The 17724-nt window shown below is 42.2% G+C and overlaps 2 protein-coding genes across 4 annotated transcripts in view; both read left to right on the plus strand.

Annotated features, from left to right (window-relative positions):
* Positions 1 to 16475, plus strand: part of LOC119656833 — a 312026-nt gene extending 295551 nt beyond the window's left edge. For all 3 annotated transcript variants that reach the window (XM_038063481.1, XM_038063482.1, XM_038063483.1), the window contains exon 9: positions 15238 to 16475. In XM_038063481.1, coding sequence (XP_037919409.1) covers positions 15238 to 16149 — 912 coding nt within the window. In that variant the 3' untranslated portion in view covers positions 16150 to 16475. The remainder of the gene's footprint in view (positions 1 to 15237) is intronic.
* A 68-nt stretch (positions 16476 to 16543) lies between these two features.
* On the plus strand, positions 16544 to 17724 carry LOC119656834 (palmitoyltransferase ZDHHC20-A-like). The gene has a single exon (XM_038063484.1). It carries the CDS (start codon positions 16717 to 16719, stop codon positions 17608 to 17610), a length of 894 nt encoding a protein of 297 aa, XP_037919412.1. The 5' UTR covers positions 16544 to 16716; the 3' UTR covers positions 17611 to 17724.

Here is a 17724-nt window from a genome sequence, read left to right on the forward strand (position 1 = left end):
AGGACTTATACTACCCCTTGACGCCTTTTCTTCATTGCTTGAATTAAATCGTGTGAACGGCCAAGGTAGTGAGAGAAGCCAAAAAAGTGTTTGGAAAGTATGACAAAAATTGTAGGAGATAGAATCGTCTTTTAAAGACTTTGTTAATTTCTGGAACCACTGACTTCCTGAAGAGTGTGAACTAAGCTCATAATTTTTCATTCGATGTTATACGCTAGGTTTTCTAGTTGAAACTGTGAGATACTGGTATATATTCTTGACAGGTTTATCAAATATTCTTACATTTTTCACATATTCGTAAATTATAAATGAATGTTCCTGAAGTCAATCAACACTATCGGCTAATGTTCATAGTCGCCATATGCTGAGCATTTACAATTGTAAACTTTTCGCCCTTGAAACATCGTACCTCATTAAGACAGTTCCTCGAAATGTCCCTAAATTAGCAGCTTGACAGATATCTTATGCATGTACGGTTGTCATACAACTCTGTGTGGGATATAGCGCATCAACTACGCACCATCGTTACTTTTTCTGCCAAATGTGCTTCAGTTCTCCTAAGGCTGTTTACGTCCTCCTTGTGCCATATTGCTCTAGGACGACCAATTATTTGTCAACCATCTTGAAATAGTCGTAGGTTGTCGTACGGAAGGTTGCCGTTCAAATCTCACTGGTGACAGTGAGATCTTGAAATAGTAGATATAAAGTTTGCCTGCTTTTAAAAAAATTTAATATTTCGAGTATCCGTTAAGGTTCAACTTTGTAAAGAATACTTCCGTAAAAACCGCATCAGAAATCAAGCGAAAGTGTATCTCGCAAGTTCTCAAATATTCTAGGTTTGAATGTTAGCGAATTGACATATAGACGACTATCTGCTTTTACGCATTTAGATAATTTGAATATTGTAATTCTAAGTTGGAATTAAACAAATTAAATGGGTGTAGAATGAGAATAGCGACGGCTGACTTCCAGTGAAAGTAGGTCAATGTTGAGAAAAATGTGTAACGGCCACGGTCAGTAAATATCGTAAATGCAATCAATCTTTTCTTTGAATCGGTTAATAAATCTATGACAGTTAATTCAATGTTGATCGATAGAAATGCTAAACAGTAATTGGTAATTGATGCAAACATAATCCCATTCGTGCTTTTGTCTTCTTTTTGGACCAAAAAGACGGGTCTACCAATTTGTATGATTCTAGTCAAAAGTATCTAAATTTAAATCCATAATAGTCTTACCGACAGTTATCCCGGTAGCAATTACTGTTTAAATTTCAACTAAAGCTGCGGATTATTTTGCAGCTTAGCCATTGAACGACTACTTTTTATCGATTTGAGCGTTGTATTTTTATGATTGACCGGTTGACTAGTTTCGATGGTTTCACCAAGTCGTTGGTCTTTTGTAACATAAATTTTGAAATGCTTCGGACACTGGTGAAGCGTATCGTGAATGTACCAATGTGCAGAGGTTGTAAATGAACCGAATCAGAAGTATGGGCATAGTAGATATTTAAATGGTGATTTAGAAAGATACTCAGAAGTGGTTGTTCATGGGAATTAACATGTTATCGGATCAACCTATGTAGCTAGGAAGCAATTATCGGAGCGTGGAACAGGTAGTGAAAAGCTTTCTGTTGATGAGATCTGAGTGACCATGTTTATGTTTTGTGACAAATTTATATTTATGCCTAGAATTATCATTCGGAAACAGATTTGTAAAACGATGAATGGATCTGATACATATTCTTCTGTAGACGACCTCTTTCATACCAGTGAACACAAACTCAGTCTAAAAAGTTTTCTATCATACATAGCCAAAATGAATATCTTTGCGCTTGGATCCTTTTCAAATAAATTTAAATTGTTAGTTCAAAATATCTGTCATTTACACTTTATTTTGCCCGATAAGTTCAATGAAACATGAATGATCAATATGAAGTGCTTTAAATTCAAATTAAGTTTTGCGCCTAAATTTTGTAATTAAATCTTGTCGCCAAGCTTAGTAAATGTATGCAACTCTAGGCCCTGCTTTAAGTAGCAGATACAAATCATGTAATAGGTTGAATGTTCACTGCCTTTTTTAATAAGTGGGTCTAAAGCTTTTAAATACGGTATTTTATTAAGCCAGTTGCAGTTGGTAGTTTTACTTGCAGAATTATCAAGTCATTTTCACAAAATAATTATCAAACATTCTAGGCGTTGATGCAAATTATGTAATTTGAGATAAACGACCATGGGAATTAAGTCGAGGGCGTTAAAGCATATAATCTCCCTCTACCCCCATAGCTAAAACATTACAAGGTCTTTGGCGTTAATAACTATTTAGTAGCGAACGATTCCGTAGCCTACACAATGACGAAATCTATGAGCGATAATGTGACCGTCCGGTTGTGGATAAAATCCGGCTCAATAAGTTACGGTGGGCGGGTCACTTAATCCGTATGGATGGGAATGATCCCACCCGGAAAGTCAATAAGGGCAATATCTATGGTAGAAAAAGAAGACGAAGCAAACCCTACCTAAGGTGGAGCTATGGCGTAGGTCAGGACACCAGATAGCTTTTAGGGATATCGAATTGGTGAACCTCGTCGCAAAACCGGGATGTCTGGAATTCCTTATTAAGGCAGGCCTAGACCGGATACCGGTTGTTCCACCGTTGATGGTGATCATGATGATTTATCTATGGATGTAACATGGACTTCGTTATGGATTCTCCTAGTTTCCATGATTCTGCTAAGTAGTGAAATAATACATTGAAATATTTAAAGATTCACCAATATTTAATACATGAACCAATTACTCTCTATTCAACAAAATTTAGAAAACGCATCATATTGTTCCCCGTGAGTCGGGGTTTAAGAATATAGTCAAAGTTTTCCGTAATTGTTGTAATAGGCGATTAAAGGGGTAAAAATTTGTTGGCTAGTAACCTACAAATTTCGAAATTGTAATGCCACTGATATGACCTTGGACACGCAACACTTCAACCTCAGCAATATTCATTTCTGACCAAAATTAATCTGTTTCTGCATAGTCACTTGACGATACAGTGACCGGTGAACTTCATTTTTCCGAACTTCCACGGTTTGAATTCTAATCACTAAAGTTGAAATAGAAAAGAAATTTCATAGAGGATTGGCTTGTAAATTACCTTAGAGAAGGCAGTCTCCAGAATAACCATTTGAATTGACTTTAGTCACATAAGGCTGAGGAGGGTCGGGAAAGCTGGCTATGCAGCTCCTGTTAAGTATCCCGTCGCCATATGCAGGTACGCCTCTGTGCTAGTTAGGCGCGGAAAATATGGGGAGGAAGCGTACGTTGCGATTGAGGAGGGAAGATTCTTGACGGAACACAATCCCATCCAGGGTCTCTTCTGCCCCAGTTGGTAATTAGGGGCTGCCTTTGGAGTTCTCTTTCTATATTAGTATCTTTCAGCCATTGTAATTGGAGATGCACCCTCATCTGACAATGGAAGGCCGTCCCAATATATGGAAGCCTCTCGCTTGGTTTCGTGCCACCATAAATCAACGCCATTCATGGTAAAGTTAAGTACAGAAAAGCTCGAGTGATATAGTAGATAAACGAGAGAAAGGTGAATACATTAAAAACCACATAAACGAAGGTATGTAAAACGTAGAAATTAATTTAAATTGAGCTAATGGTCAGTGTTCAAGATGTTAAAAATCAAATTAATGAAACCAAAGTAAAGAAACAAAGATAATATAAATGATTATAAGAATTATTTGAATGTTTAAAGTGAGAAGAAAAACACATGAGTATTGTATAATAATTCAGTAAAAAACTATTAATTAGTTCATGATTTGAAACACGAATTCAGATCTCATTAACAGAAAGCTTTGATGATTCCTTCTGACCAAATTTTCAACCCCATAACACTCTAAACACGGATGACGAAGTGCCATCTCAACCTTATGTATAGCCACTACTTAAGAAGAAGAAACTTCTGGGAGGCAGTCACCTACGAGACAATAAGTCCTAAGTCAAATACAAAAATGACAGGCTCTTCAGGTATACTTTCGAAGAAACTGGAAGAAAAGCTCTATTCTATAAGGTTGGATACGAATGAGGCTTATCATAACTGAATTCATGGGGAAAATAGGAATTTAACCTTTCATTCAGAAGAAGAACTGAAGTGGATGTGGAGTTTAGCTCGGAACAAAATTGAGAAACTGATGTATCTCTCTCCGACTTACCAAAATGTAGTTTGGTGTCGGAACAGCATATCTTCGACATATTTGGAATCCTAACATTATGAACTTGAGGAATGTTTGGCCCCACGTTGGGCGTCATTTATAAGGAACGCTGTAGTTAGCGATCATCCGAATGGGCCATGGTCAATCACAAAGGCAGAGCTGTCCTTCTTGATTGGCATATCCAATGCGGTCACTCTGTCAACCTCTAATTAAAGCTGTCATAACAGACTATGCAGACGTCCAATGCTTCCCAAAGGAGCGTATGTCTATCCTAATTAAATAATTAAGTGGTTATCAGGTAGAAAATAAATTAATGTAAGCAATTAAGGTGGCTCCCGATTTCTCGCTTGCTCCGGCTGTCTGAAAGTAATTAGCAACGCCATAATTTAAATTTCTCAATACTTTGGAAGCTGTCTGTATTGTCGAAGAACATTATTTGCGTTTTATAGCAAACGGTGTCACTAGTACACGATTTCATATCTACTCCTAAGGTCATGACACAAACATAGCAAAGATTGATAGGGTCAAATTTTTTATCCATCGCGTGAACAAACAGCTCACCAGGCTTGTTGTGTGGAATGTGGGGATCGGTTAGAACTAGTACATCCTGTAAGCGGAGCTATCAAGTACTGCTTGCGGCTCATATCGGTAAACCGGACATCTTCCCGTGATCAGCTCGTGCTTGCATGCAAGGCTTTGATGCCTGTCCGTGTATTGCACCAGCGTCATTACAGTGCAGCCAGAAATGAGATAGTCCAACGTCTCTAATATTGATCCGCACAATTCGCACTGGTAGTTCTCTACCCCCTCTTTCATGATGAGCTTTTTATAAGCTCCGGTAATGACCATACCATTCCGAATGGCACACATGAATCCCTCCGTCTAAGCAAAGATCTCCTTAGCACGCAGCCATCTGTGCCAAAGACAATTCACGTGTTTACCGTGCATTGCCTTCGACTTCCATTCATCGATGCGCTCTTGGTCCGACTTCACCCCACTCAGATGATTTGAAGATCGATCCTTCAAGTTAAGTGGAGTCAGCCCACAGTCTGCCTTACAAACGGCTGCATGTAAGAGACTCACCTGCTCTTTACTGTAAAAATAAGCGCGCAGTGATTGAACTTGAGAGTGATGTTGTGGCACCACGTCAACCACACCTCTACCTTCTATGGACATAGTAGTCCGTATCTGCCACTGGACGTTTTCCAGATCAGTTTTCATCCACGGTAATGTTTCGAATGCATAAGCCAGTGAAGGGATGCCTAGTCCAAATTCCATCCGAATATCACGTATGAACATGTCTACTATTCGCAACTGACTTCTAAGGTGGCCGTCACTACCAACATACAACTTGATATCTTCTAAGTACATCAAATATGTCAGTTCGTGCTTAGCACGTAGGTCATATTTCAGTGCAAAACCATGTCCTCTAACTCATTCAGTAGCCATGAAAGGGGGTTCAGTGTCATCCAAAACTAAAGGGGATTCAATTAATCCCCCTGGAACATGCATCACCGTATATGGATATGCTCTGAAGTATTGGCACCCTCAGATGAAGGCACTGATAAGTTGGTGTGCACCCTTCCATGACTGTCGCCGAAAACTTAATTAGTTTCGGATCAATATGATACCGAAGTAGGACATCAATTAGTTAGGTATGCGGGACGCTGTCGAAAGCCTTAGCATAATCAATATAGCAACTACTGAGTCGATAATGAGTTGTTCTTTGCAAACTTTTGACCCGGCTCGGCAGGCCTTCTGCTCCTCGGACAAAATGTTATTGATATCGAGGTGCGTATTGTTCCTTCCCACTAAAAATGGACCTTATGAATTTGTAGAGGGTTGGCAAGTAATCGGTCTTGTAACCGCGGGATCCTGTATCGTGTGATTCTTGTGGATAAGGTAGATAATCCCCGCAGTGAGGAAGGGTGTAAATTTGAATGAGCTGTTTATGGCTCGTCGAACTTCTTCTACAATAACGTCCGCAAATTTCATGCCAGGCATAGTGACATGGCGGGTGCCTTCAGTGGCGATCCACTCAGCATGCTGGGCGGGTAACCCCCAAAGTCCACCCCAATATTGTTTCGCTTCTGTTACCGAAAACTGTACTATCTGCACGCTCTGTTGGGATTCGTTGAGTAATCTGAAAAAAAGTCCGTTGTTTACTCGCGTAAGATGCATTCTGGAGTGGCTGGAGTGGCTTTCGCCATACCGTCGTAACCGGCTACATATGACAGAAAGTTTTTGCTGTGTGTCCAGGATTTTAATTACAGGTGTTCACTAGGGTTGGCAAAGTTTCTGTAAATCCTCTGCACTTTATTTCTCACCCGACAGAGCTGATTTGTTTTGATTGGTATTCTTTTGTTACCCGGTTGCTGGCATTGTCAGAGCTGATTTGTCTTGATTGGTATTTTTTTGTCTATGCATCAATTATAGCCGAAATCGAAAAAACTAAATCTTTTTAATATAAGCATATTTTCTTCCCCTCCCACTCTCTAGCCCACAATTTTATGACCTGAATATGCGGGAACCTCAAAAACCACGGCTTGTCGTGATCGGCCTCTTAATTTGACCCTGTCAAATGCCTCATCTGGATGCAATCTCGAGGCTTTTAAATCCCCATCCAGCATATCAAGCCACCGCTGTTTCGGATGGCTTTTTGGTCGTTTACCATCGACTTCGATGTTCAGACCAATCTTGGAAAGTGAATTCTCTTTGACTCATTGACCATCAAGCGAAAAATCGCCGCACGTCGTGGATCTTCTCTCTCGACCGCGGCACTTGAGTCCGAAGTTTTACGGTTCTAGCCGCGTGGTCAAGCCGTTTTTTTTTTAAATTTCCAATTTCAGCGCACTTGCGATGTCCCATGTTTGTTTGTTTTTTAGGTTGCGTTGTGGTCCCATGCATCTGCTAAGGACACTTGAAGTTTTATAAAATGACACATGAAGTCTTCAAAAAACCTCTTCACATTCTAGAGCCTGGCTAGCGTAGGGGCAAGCAAACGCGCATGCATGCAGCGGAAGCGAGATCAGCGTTGCTTTCTTCGGATACTGGCTCCCACAAGGATTCGAAAAAGTCCTTCCCAGCGATATATCAATCGCAAGAAAACTAATTGAAAAGTGACTTCAAAACAGTGAATCTCCGCACCAATATCCTGGTGCTCATATTACCAAAATAGACTCCGAATCGAATATCAATTGCGTTCCGTATAATTTATCATTAGCGCCAATGCACTGGTGAGAACATCTACAATTACATAGTGCAGTTTTTTATCCGCGGTTTCTAGTTGTAAACCGACCATTGATCATAATACATTTAATGGGCAAAATACTGCTTGTTGTGTGTGCTAATTGGAGGATGACGGACCGTGATCTCCTTACATGCCCTTACGTACCCACCATTATACACACTTGTTGAAACTGAAAATCCTTGGGATTATGATGGGCAACAGTAATAATAAACATCGTTAAGTACGTGTTTGTCTAAGTACGATACATCAGGGGGAGTCCATCAAATTCCTGTTACTATTAGATTCTTCACTTCCGCCTTGGGAAACAGCTTAGCTGAAAGTGGATACAGTGCATGGCGGTGGGTGGCGGTATAATCTAATATAGGTATGGACTACATGCATCGATTGAAACACCGATTTGAACCTAGACAACAAGTTTTCTCTTTGAGAAGCTTGAATCAGCTATCTATCTCATGGCCTACCAAACTAATTTCGAGAAGCTACTTACTCCTTTAAATGCCAGAATCTCTCTATTTTGGGATAAGTGTCCAACCTTTTCAATAATTCAGTGACGTTTTCGATGACTGAACAAACGGAATTGAAGTCATATACAAGTGATGTTAGCTCTAAAAATATTATTATATATTATATTTCCGAGTTATCACAATCTCGGCAGATGCCGGATTTTACCTAATACTAGCACTAAGTGCCAAGCATTTAGGCTCGGACGATCCTACCTACTTAAAAACTAAAGGGGCACTGGTGGTGCTGGCCGGTGGTAGGTCAGTGGGAGAATCCGTCGAGTACTCCCCGCAACATCGAGCACGTATGCAGAATGGTGTACTTCTGCATGGTTTGAACCAGACTGTGCGAAAGTCCCAGGACATCAAGGGAAGCCGTGAGGGATTTAGGTACAATACCTGTAGCTGACAATATTATGGGAACTACAACCACCCGCTCGAGACGCCAAATTTCTTTGATTTCACGAGCCAATGGCTCATAGTTCACCTTCTTCTCCACGTATTTCCGTTCAATGTTGCTATTATGGGGGATAGCAACATCAATAATATACGCGGAGCGACCCGTCTTGTCAACTAGCAGTACGTCAGGCTTGTTGTGTGCGGTATGGCGATCAGTCAGAACTTGCCGGTCCCAATACATGCTGTAAGCAGAACTATCAAGTACTGCTTGCGGCTCATATCGGTAAACCGGACATGTTCCCGTGATCAGCCCATGCTTATATGCAAGGTTTTGATGGATAACCTTACATACAGCATTATGCCTGTTGATGTATTGCACCGGTGCCATAACAGTACAGCCAGAAATGAGATGGTCCAACGTCTCTAACGCCGAACCACACATTCTGCACTGGTCGTTCTCCACCCGTTCTTTCATGATGAGCTTTTTATAAGCTCGGGTGGCGACCACGCCATCCTGAATGGCACACATGAACCCCTCCGTTTCAGCAAAGAGCTCCCCAGCACACAGCCACCTGTTCGACAGATGCAAATCGACAAATGGCTGCCAAAGACAATTCACGTGTTTACCGTGCATTGCCTTCGACTTCCATTCCTCGATCCGCTCCTGGTCCGACTTCACCCCACTCAGAGGATTGAAAGATCGATCCTTCAAGTTTAGTGGAGTCAGTCCGCAGTCTGCCTTACAGACAGCCGCATGCAAGGGGCTCGCCTGCTCTCTACTGTAAAAATAAGCGCGCAGCGAGTCAACTTGGCGATGATGTTGTGCCGCCACGTCAACCACGCCCCTACCTCCGATGTCACGAGGCAGGTTCATCCGCTCCACGGCAGACTTTGGGTGATGCATTCGGAATTTGGACATAGTTGTCCGTATCCGCCGCTGGACGTTTTCCAGGTCGGTCTTCGTCCACGGCAATATTCCGAATGCATAAGCCAGTGAAGGGATAGCGAATACATTCAACGCGCTCATTTTATTCTTCCCCGAGAGATGCGATTTCAGCACCAGCTCTACACGTCGCAGGAATTCGGACAGCAGAGCTTCCTTCAGATCACCAACTCGAGCATGGGTTCCTTGCAGAATTCCTAGGTACTTGTAGAAGTCTGTCTCGGTCATAGCTTGGATGTGGAGGTCACCAATGCTATGTCCGGCATGCGGCTCGTGATGACCTTTGCGAATGGCTTGGATTCGACATTTGTCTAATCCAAACTCCATCCGAATATCACGGCTGAAGATGTCTATTATTCGCAACAGACTTCTAAGATGGTTGTCAGTACCAGCATACACCTTGATGTCATCTAGGTACATCAAGTGTGTCAGTTCGCTCTTAGCACGTAGGCCATATTTTATTGCAAAACCATGCCCTCTAGCATCATTCAGTAGCCATGAAAGGGGGTTCAGTGCCATACAAAACCAAAGAGGACTCAATGAATCCCCCTGGAAGATGCCCCTCCGAATACGGATGGGCTCTGAGGTATTAGCACCCTCAGATGTACGGACTGACAAGGTGGTATGCCACCCTTCCATGACTGTCGCCAAAAACTTTATTAGTTTCGGATCAATGCGATACAGATGTAGGATGTTGATTAGCCAGGTATGCGGAACGCTATCAAAAGCCTTGGCATAATCGATATAGCAACTGAAGAGGTTTCTTTGGCCTCTAGTTACTTGTCCTACAACTACCGAGTCGATAATGAGTTGCTCTTTGCAACCCTTTGACCCAACTCGGCAGCCCTTCTGCTCCTCGGACAGAATGTTGTTGGTCTCGAGGTGCGCATTGATCCTTCCACTAATAATGGACGTGATGAATTTGTAGAGGGTTGGTAAGCAAGTGATCGGTCTTGTGTCTGCGGGGTCCTGCACCGTGTCCTTCTTAGGGATAAGGTAGGTAATTCCCGCAGTGAGGAAAGGTGGAAATTCCTCCGGCCGACTCATGACCTCATTTATACTGCGTGCCAACCGACTGTGTACGCTGGTAAATTTCTTATACCAGAAATTCTGCACCCGATCCAGACCTGGGCCCCTCCAGTTCTTCGAGATGTTTATGGCTCGTCGAACTTCCTCTTCGGTAACATCCGCGAAATTCATGCCAGGTGTATTGGCATGGCGGGTGCCTTCGGCGGTGATCCACTCAGCATGCTCAGCATGCTGGGCAGGTAACCCCCAAAGTCCACCCCAATACTCTTTCGCTTCCGTCACCGAGAACTGTATTGTCTGGGCGCTCTGTTGGGATTCGTTGAGAGATCTGAAAAAGCTCCGCTGGTTCCTCGCGTATGTTGCATTCTGGACACGTCTGGAATAACTTTCGCCATACCGTCGTAACCGACTGCATATGACAGAAAGTTTCTGTTTTAGTGTGTCCAGAATTTCAACTACGGGTGTCTCACAGGGGATGGCATAGTTCCGGTAAACCCTCTGCACTTTATTTCTCACCCGTCGCCTGGCATTGCCAGTGCTGATCTGAATCAGTCTAGCAATGTCCTGCCTTAGTGAGTCCCGCCGACGTTCCAGACGAATTTTCCATGGTGGATCTCTTTTGTCACTCAAACCAATAACGCGAAAGCGAATCTTCTGACTGTGCAATCTGATAGCCGCAACTGCACCACAATACACAAGTGATTGTAGTTGCAGCAGCGACATATCAGCACACAGTTGAGACGCAATCTCATCATTGATTTGAGATATAATTCCCGGAGTTGCTGGAGATGCATAGAGCCTGGGAATACCTGGTCTATGCAAAGGATCCATATCCGAGAATTCTATACACGCTTTTTGGAACTCGTCCCGAACCTCAGCGGAAACCTCAGCTGGACGGTGGAGAAGAGTGCTTCGGCGAGTACTGAACCTGTTGCCTGCAGTGCGGCGTAGTGTTGCCGCCGCCTCTGCCCCCATCGACTCTCGGTCACCAGTTTCCCCGATGACTTCAAGTCGAACACGTTCCCTGATGGTGGCCGGGATTGTGTCACTGCGAGTGATGAAGCGGTACTGGTCTGCGACTCGCTGCACAGTCACGTGCGCGAATTGCGGGTAACGCTCGACGAATCTCTGGTGCAATAAGGGGCGGTAAGATGTTGTACCCGCCCCCGCCGTTATTTCGTAGTAGGAGCGGATGATGAAGAGGTTCATTTCTTCAGTCCATTTCATCCGCTTCCTACGCGAACCTGCTGAAGTGGTCGCCACAGATTGTGGCGAAACAGCTGCAGCAGGCGGAGCTGTGCTCCTGGTCGTCGTGGCGCCTAGACGTCGAACCGCCCCACGACTAGCGGTTTCGACGCCGTGCTGTCCATTACGAGAGCCCGACCCAGTCACCAAGTCAGACGACTCCCGCCGGTTATCCGTACCGGACCTTAAATTTTTCCTTCTTCTCATTTTTTGGTGGTGCATTTTATCCCTAGCTGCCAGGTGTGTAGATAGCTTCCTTAGTGAGTAATCTGCAAGACTGCAAAGTTCCTGCACTTTCCTCACCTACCCCCTGAGACGCTGCGGTGGCGTACAGCCATTCAGACTGAAGCTATCCATCCCTCCTCCTTTCACAACCGGGCTTGGGACCGGCTTCGGCGGAGTTTATTATATTATTATATATATTGAAAAATATTGAAGCTCCGAGCTCTTTTTTAACACTAGTCAGAAGGCGTAATATATTATATTAGCTACTCTTTCAACTCAGATAATCAACTATGGGAGAATCCCTCACCTTTTACATAAATGACTTCTTAATGAGGGCATTATTCATTTACAGCGCCTGTAATTCTTACATAGTTACTTTGGGTAGAATTTGAAGATATGACAGCCTCTAATATAACATTTAGGAATCAACAATATTTATATATTTTTCAACAAATCACACTGATCTGGTGCGATAAATAGATGCATTGTCAGTAAATCCCTCCATCTTAGCAAACCTCAATATACAAAGTTTTATATTGACTTTGAATTTTCTTACATTTTGTTGAAATACAATATTAGTATGTACATAGATAACACTCCTCGCGGAAAATTTAAAGCTGATGAAAGTTGGGACAGGTGCTTACATTTGCATCTACCAACTGTGTCTATGTCATACTGTTTAGATTTCTATCATATGGCACCTGGTTCTTACTAGCGTAAAAAAACACAAAAAATAGAAAAGATGAGAAGTTACCGCTTTCATGACATTTATTTGCCCAAAAAACCTTTATCAGATCATTCTGTTACCAGAAATTACGAAAACTGTTATTGGTTTAAAAATTAAATCGAAGTCGTTGATTTGATAACTTAATATTTGGTGATTATTAAGCTCTTTGCAAGCAATCTAATTTCTTTAAACGGAAGAGAACGAAAATGGGCGAAAATGCATATTCAAATTACACGAAGAATATGGCCGTCAACATGGATAAGGAGGAGTACGACAAGCCGTCATGAGCAGTGAGAACTTTCACGATTTAAAGAAAGATCTATATGGAAGTCTATAAATCGGGCAGAAAAAAAGAATCAATCATCGAGAATTAGGTAACGCTAAGATTGTCAACTATGACCCTCCCGAAGATTAGATGTCTATCTAAAATTCATAAGGCCGTGGGAGACAAGGGAGGGAGTGTCCATCACTCCAGTAACCTCGCTAACCCTGAAACTGGGGAAATGATTATTAGGGATAAAGTGGGTATGCATGAGGGAACACGGGAGACTCTTCTTCACTAAACAAGACGAACTTCATCACCTGTTGAATAGAACAACTAGTCAGACATAAAGAGAAACAATCGAAAAGTGAGTAATTAGCAACCTTAAATGGGTTAATTTAAGGTTAGGCATGAGAAGTAAGAGATTCCCGTGTCTTCAATCAAGAGTAACACGATCCGATATCCAAGGGTACAAGCTAAAATAACAGTTGAAAGAAACACTGGACCCCACAAAGGAAAGAAAAGAGTTGAACCTACAAAACATACTACCCAGAGTTACATCGGGCAAAGGAAGTTAGAGCATCAGTGGGCTAACACAGTCATATCCTAATATGTTTGAGCGGGAGTCTTTCGTTCGCAAAGACTTGATGGCAGACTGAGCCACTTAGGAAGCAAGTAAATTCCTCTCTTGTGGTCCATGGGCCCCTTTTTTTGTTAAACATTCAAGTTGTTCAAAAACATTGACGTTCCAAGTGTGAGGAGGGACATGAGAAAGGAGAGGAAGAGGAGGGCCTCTTCTCTAGCCTCGTTGGACAATTGCAGCTACTATCCTCGCTTAGAAACCTATGGCGCCATAAACTAAGGCTATTTTCATGTCAAAACGGTCGAGTTTAACTTTCCCCTTTCATCCCTCGAGGCTGAAAAGCAAGTATAAATGGAGTAGTCTGTTGAAAAATTGCATTCCATTAAAAAGTAAAGTTTTAAATAGAGGAGTATTTTGATATCATCGTTGTGAAGTTTGATTTACCAGCACCACCCCAGGGTGAATTAGAGGTTACGTAAAAAAAGGAGAATGCCCCCTTTTGACCATCGTCGAAGAATTGTGGCAGTTATCATCATCCCTCTTTCCACCTCCGTTAAAAACCCATAACGGCCGCGTCTTTTTGAAAAGTTACGATGTCCTGCAAAGTGGCTATTTTCGTAACATTAATAAGCTTATTGGCAGGGCAATCATCGTTGCAATTTGCGGACGAGAGGGAGGTTACAGAGGGTGTGGAAGGAGATAGAAGGACGAGCGGCAGTCATTTTTGCGCCTATGATTGTCCTACCATTAACCTGATTAATGTTGCGAAAATAGCCACTTTTCAGGACATCGTAACTTTTCAAAAAGACGCGGCCGTTATGGGTTTTTAACGGAGGTGGAAAGAGGGGCTATCTTGCATGATGATATCAAAATATTTCCCATTTGCAGATCTAACTTTCTAAGAGCTGCGATTTTTCAATCACCACGAGTTTTTGAATTTGTAAGTTATAGACACAATCACCTCTAAAAGCTTCTTTCTTTATGTCAAACTCGACTATAAGAATTTTACTTGCTCAATCCATCCCTAGTAGGCGGCCGACTTAGGACAATCGTTTGGGCTATCGCATATCTGGTTTTGTCATTATAACCTGCGAACCACTTCGATTACGCAGCTCCCAGAGTAAACATGGAACAGCGTCTGATGAGTTGTCTCTGCCCTGGTACGAAACCGTAAGCCGTCTCCGTCGCGTCTTGATTTTTGATAAGATATAGTTTTTCTGTAACGTAAACTGAATAAGCCAACATGTTTACACCTATAATATCGGTATTTTCCTTTAAGTAAAAAGGACGACCGATGGTTTCCTCCATGGCAGACGCTGTCTTACCTTTAAATTGGGAGCAGCGCAACTGAAAGCGATTACAAGGTGTTATTTTCTTCTGATGATGATCTGATGATGTCTCTGCTCTGGACGAAACCGTTCCTCTTCACTTTTAAAAATGGTGATGCATTACCCAAAAAGGGGGGCCTGTCACCGAAAAAGCTGATGAAAGTTTCTCACCAAATGCTCCGGTCTTTTATGATGTGCATATGGATTCAGGACTCCCTTAATCTAGATATTTACCAGCAAATTTCTCAAGAGACGATTTTCAAATATGTAAGGGCTATCTTTGTCTCCCAGTCGAAATATTGTAATTTGGATGTCTACTCCACTTCTGAAACTGATTTCTTGCTACTAACAACCGTGTTTCTAGTATTCTGAATATGATACCCATGGAACCTGGTGATGAAAATTATTTCGAAGAGAAGCATATTTCGTTCAACTAGTAAATATTATTTTTGCCAAGAAAAATTTTTTATTGAATTTATAATCCCTAAATATTGATTAATTTGTTCCACTAACTAAAATTAATTTTCTTTCAGCCTCCCCAGTTTGCGAATGGCTACAACGAAAAACCCAACAATATCCAACAGACGCTACGACGAGCCCAAACAAAAGAGTCACCGATCGATCAGCCTCCATCGTCTCCCACTCCAGACTATGACCAAACTCCTACAAATACGCTCCCTAAATCCAATGGTGTTCATAAGGAACCAAACTACGCTAACACAAATTTCAATGGAACTTTACGCAGAGTAGCGGCTGCTTCGGAGGTAGTAAAAGCAAATGGAGACGCTGCAGAAATGGAATCACTTGAGTCCTTCAAATTGAAAAATCCTTCATCGCCAGTACCACGACCTCCATCCATGTACTTCGCTCCACAAAACACAGGCCCGCCCACAATGAAAAAAATCACCCGACCGGTGTCAGTCACCATCGGCGAATATGGAGCCTGTAACGGAAGAAAGGAACCTGGTAAATTTGACTTCATCACAAAGACAAATGAAAACGGGATGAACGGAAATGCTATCCAATCTCCCAAGGATGAAAATGTATCTGCATTGCTTCGAAGTGAGCTCGAGAAAACCCTGTCACGATCAAATTTGAAAAAAATCAATGAAACACGAAGCGCAACTAATGGCGAGCAAAAGGATGTGAACACTGCCATACCTAACGGCAACGACAAAGCTCCTCTGCAGAAAACACAGTCCACAAACATTCAACGGCTGGCCAGTATGTTACAGCACAAACAGATAAACGGAGCAGATTTGAATTGCAATGGATCGAACGGATCAGTTTCCAGTTCCAACCGAGTCACTATTGACTTCAGCAACAAACCAGCTTTGCGGAAGGTAGAGAGTTCGCCTCCGTCGAATGGAATCCTGAAGAATGGGTTCGGGAAGACAAACGGAACCAATGGGTGCGGCGAGAAGAACATCACTTTTGGTAACTAGGACGAACTGGTCGAACTGATACTTTACGAAAAGCGGGAATGCTAGGAGAGCCTGTACCATTGCTGCAGTACATGTCGCATCCACAATAGTCATTTAAGTGATAATTTACGCGTAGGTTCTAAATTATTGTTTTACTTGTCTGTAATTAAACGATTGGTTTATGATCCTTTGAAGATGTATTAGCACTTATACATATGCATCGAGTACTGTACTTATGTTAATTGTTTATTTTTGGCTAGACTTTGCTATTACCTTGTACATAGCTGTAATCACACATACATATATGTGTAGAGAATGTTTTTGAATAAAATACCCCATTAGTAGTAGCTTCGGCGTTCGCATTTCAATTCATGTCTACTTTGTTTCCTGCCCTACACACACCCCATATGTGTAACACCCTCGAGTCAGGTTCGAAATTGTTTTTCTGGCATCAGCCGACTGACCCCCAAAATTATTCAATGAAAAGCTCTTTCCAATCGTCAGTTTTGTGTCAAAAAATTCCAAAAATTAACTTTTGTGTTTTCGCAAAATTTGACAGTTTCAAAATACAAAATATAATTTTCCTGAATGGCAATAACGAACGTCCTAAAATGGATTCCAGTCCTTACGGTTCAATGTCTTGGCTTCGGCATTTTGTACATGTACTTGCTGGTTGTGAAGCACTGGAAATGCGAGAGTCAGCTGCTGAAATTTATCGAGTTCTTCCCGTTTCCTCTGCTGCTTCTTTACGAATTGTCTTTCATGCGAACTGTGCTGGCTCCCATACCACGAATATCAGGAAAGTACCAGGCATTCGCTCCCGACTTCATTGCCCCAAACCTCCTGTTTGGTTACTGCATCTACACCAGGACAAGCAGTAACGAGCCGAGATACTGCCGGATTTGTGCAACTCTCCAGCCAGACCGGGCGTGGCACTGTGAGTCATGCGGGGCCTGTGTCCTTCGAATGGATCACCATTGCTACTGGATGAATAACTGCATTCACTTCGGGAACTACAAATTCTTCCTGTTGACTCAATTCTACGGCGCGATGACCTGTCTTGTCATGGCTACTTCATGTTGTGTTCTTATGGTGAAGCTGAACTTTCCGAAGCTTGATTCAAAGAGCGCCCTGGACTTCTATACAATCTTGCCCGCCCTGGCAGTTGTTTTCATAGGTTTAGGTAGCATTTGCTTGTATTACCTTCGCTTAGTTTTCGCTAATCAAACCCTTATGGAGAGAACTTTTGGAATTTACTTGGAAAATGGAAAACAACACAATCACTTTTTTGACTTGGGATGGAAGCAGAACTTCGTACAAGTATTTGGTGACTGTTTTTTACTAGTGTGTGTACCTATCTTTACAAGTAAGGGGAATGGCGAAGTTTTCCCAGTGTCTGTCAAAGGAGAATCGAATATTTGTGAACTGGCTGAAATCCCGCCGAGTATAAGAAATCAATGTAGCGCAATATCTAGCACTTAAAGTGAACTATATCAAAATAATAAAGTACCCATACTGGCATAAGCATTTCCTAGGCCAGCACTGTTTGATTATTATATTTGGCAAATAAAGAGAATGAGCAGTTTCCAAACTTGA

The sequence above is a fragment of the Hermetia illucens genome, chromosome 5 (genome assembly GCF_905115235.1).
Source record: "Hermetia illucens chromosome 5, iHerIll2.2.curated.20191125, whole genome shotgun sequence".
Taxonomy (NCBI): Eukaryota; Metazoa; Arthropoda; class Insecta; order Diptera; family Stratiomyidae; genus Hermetia; species Hermetia illucens.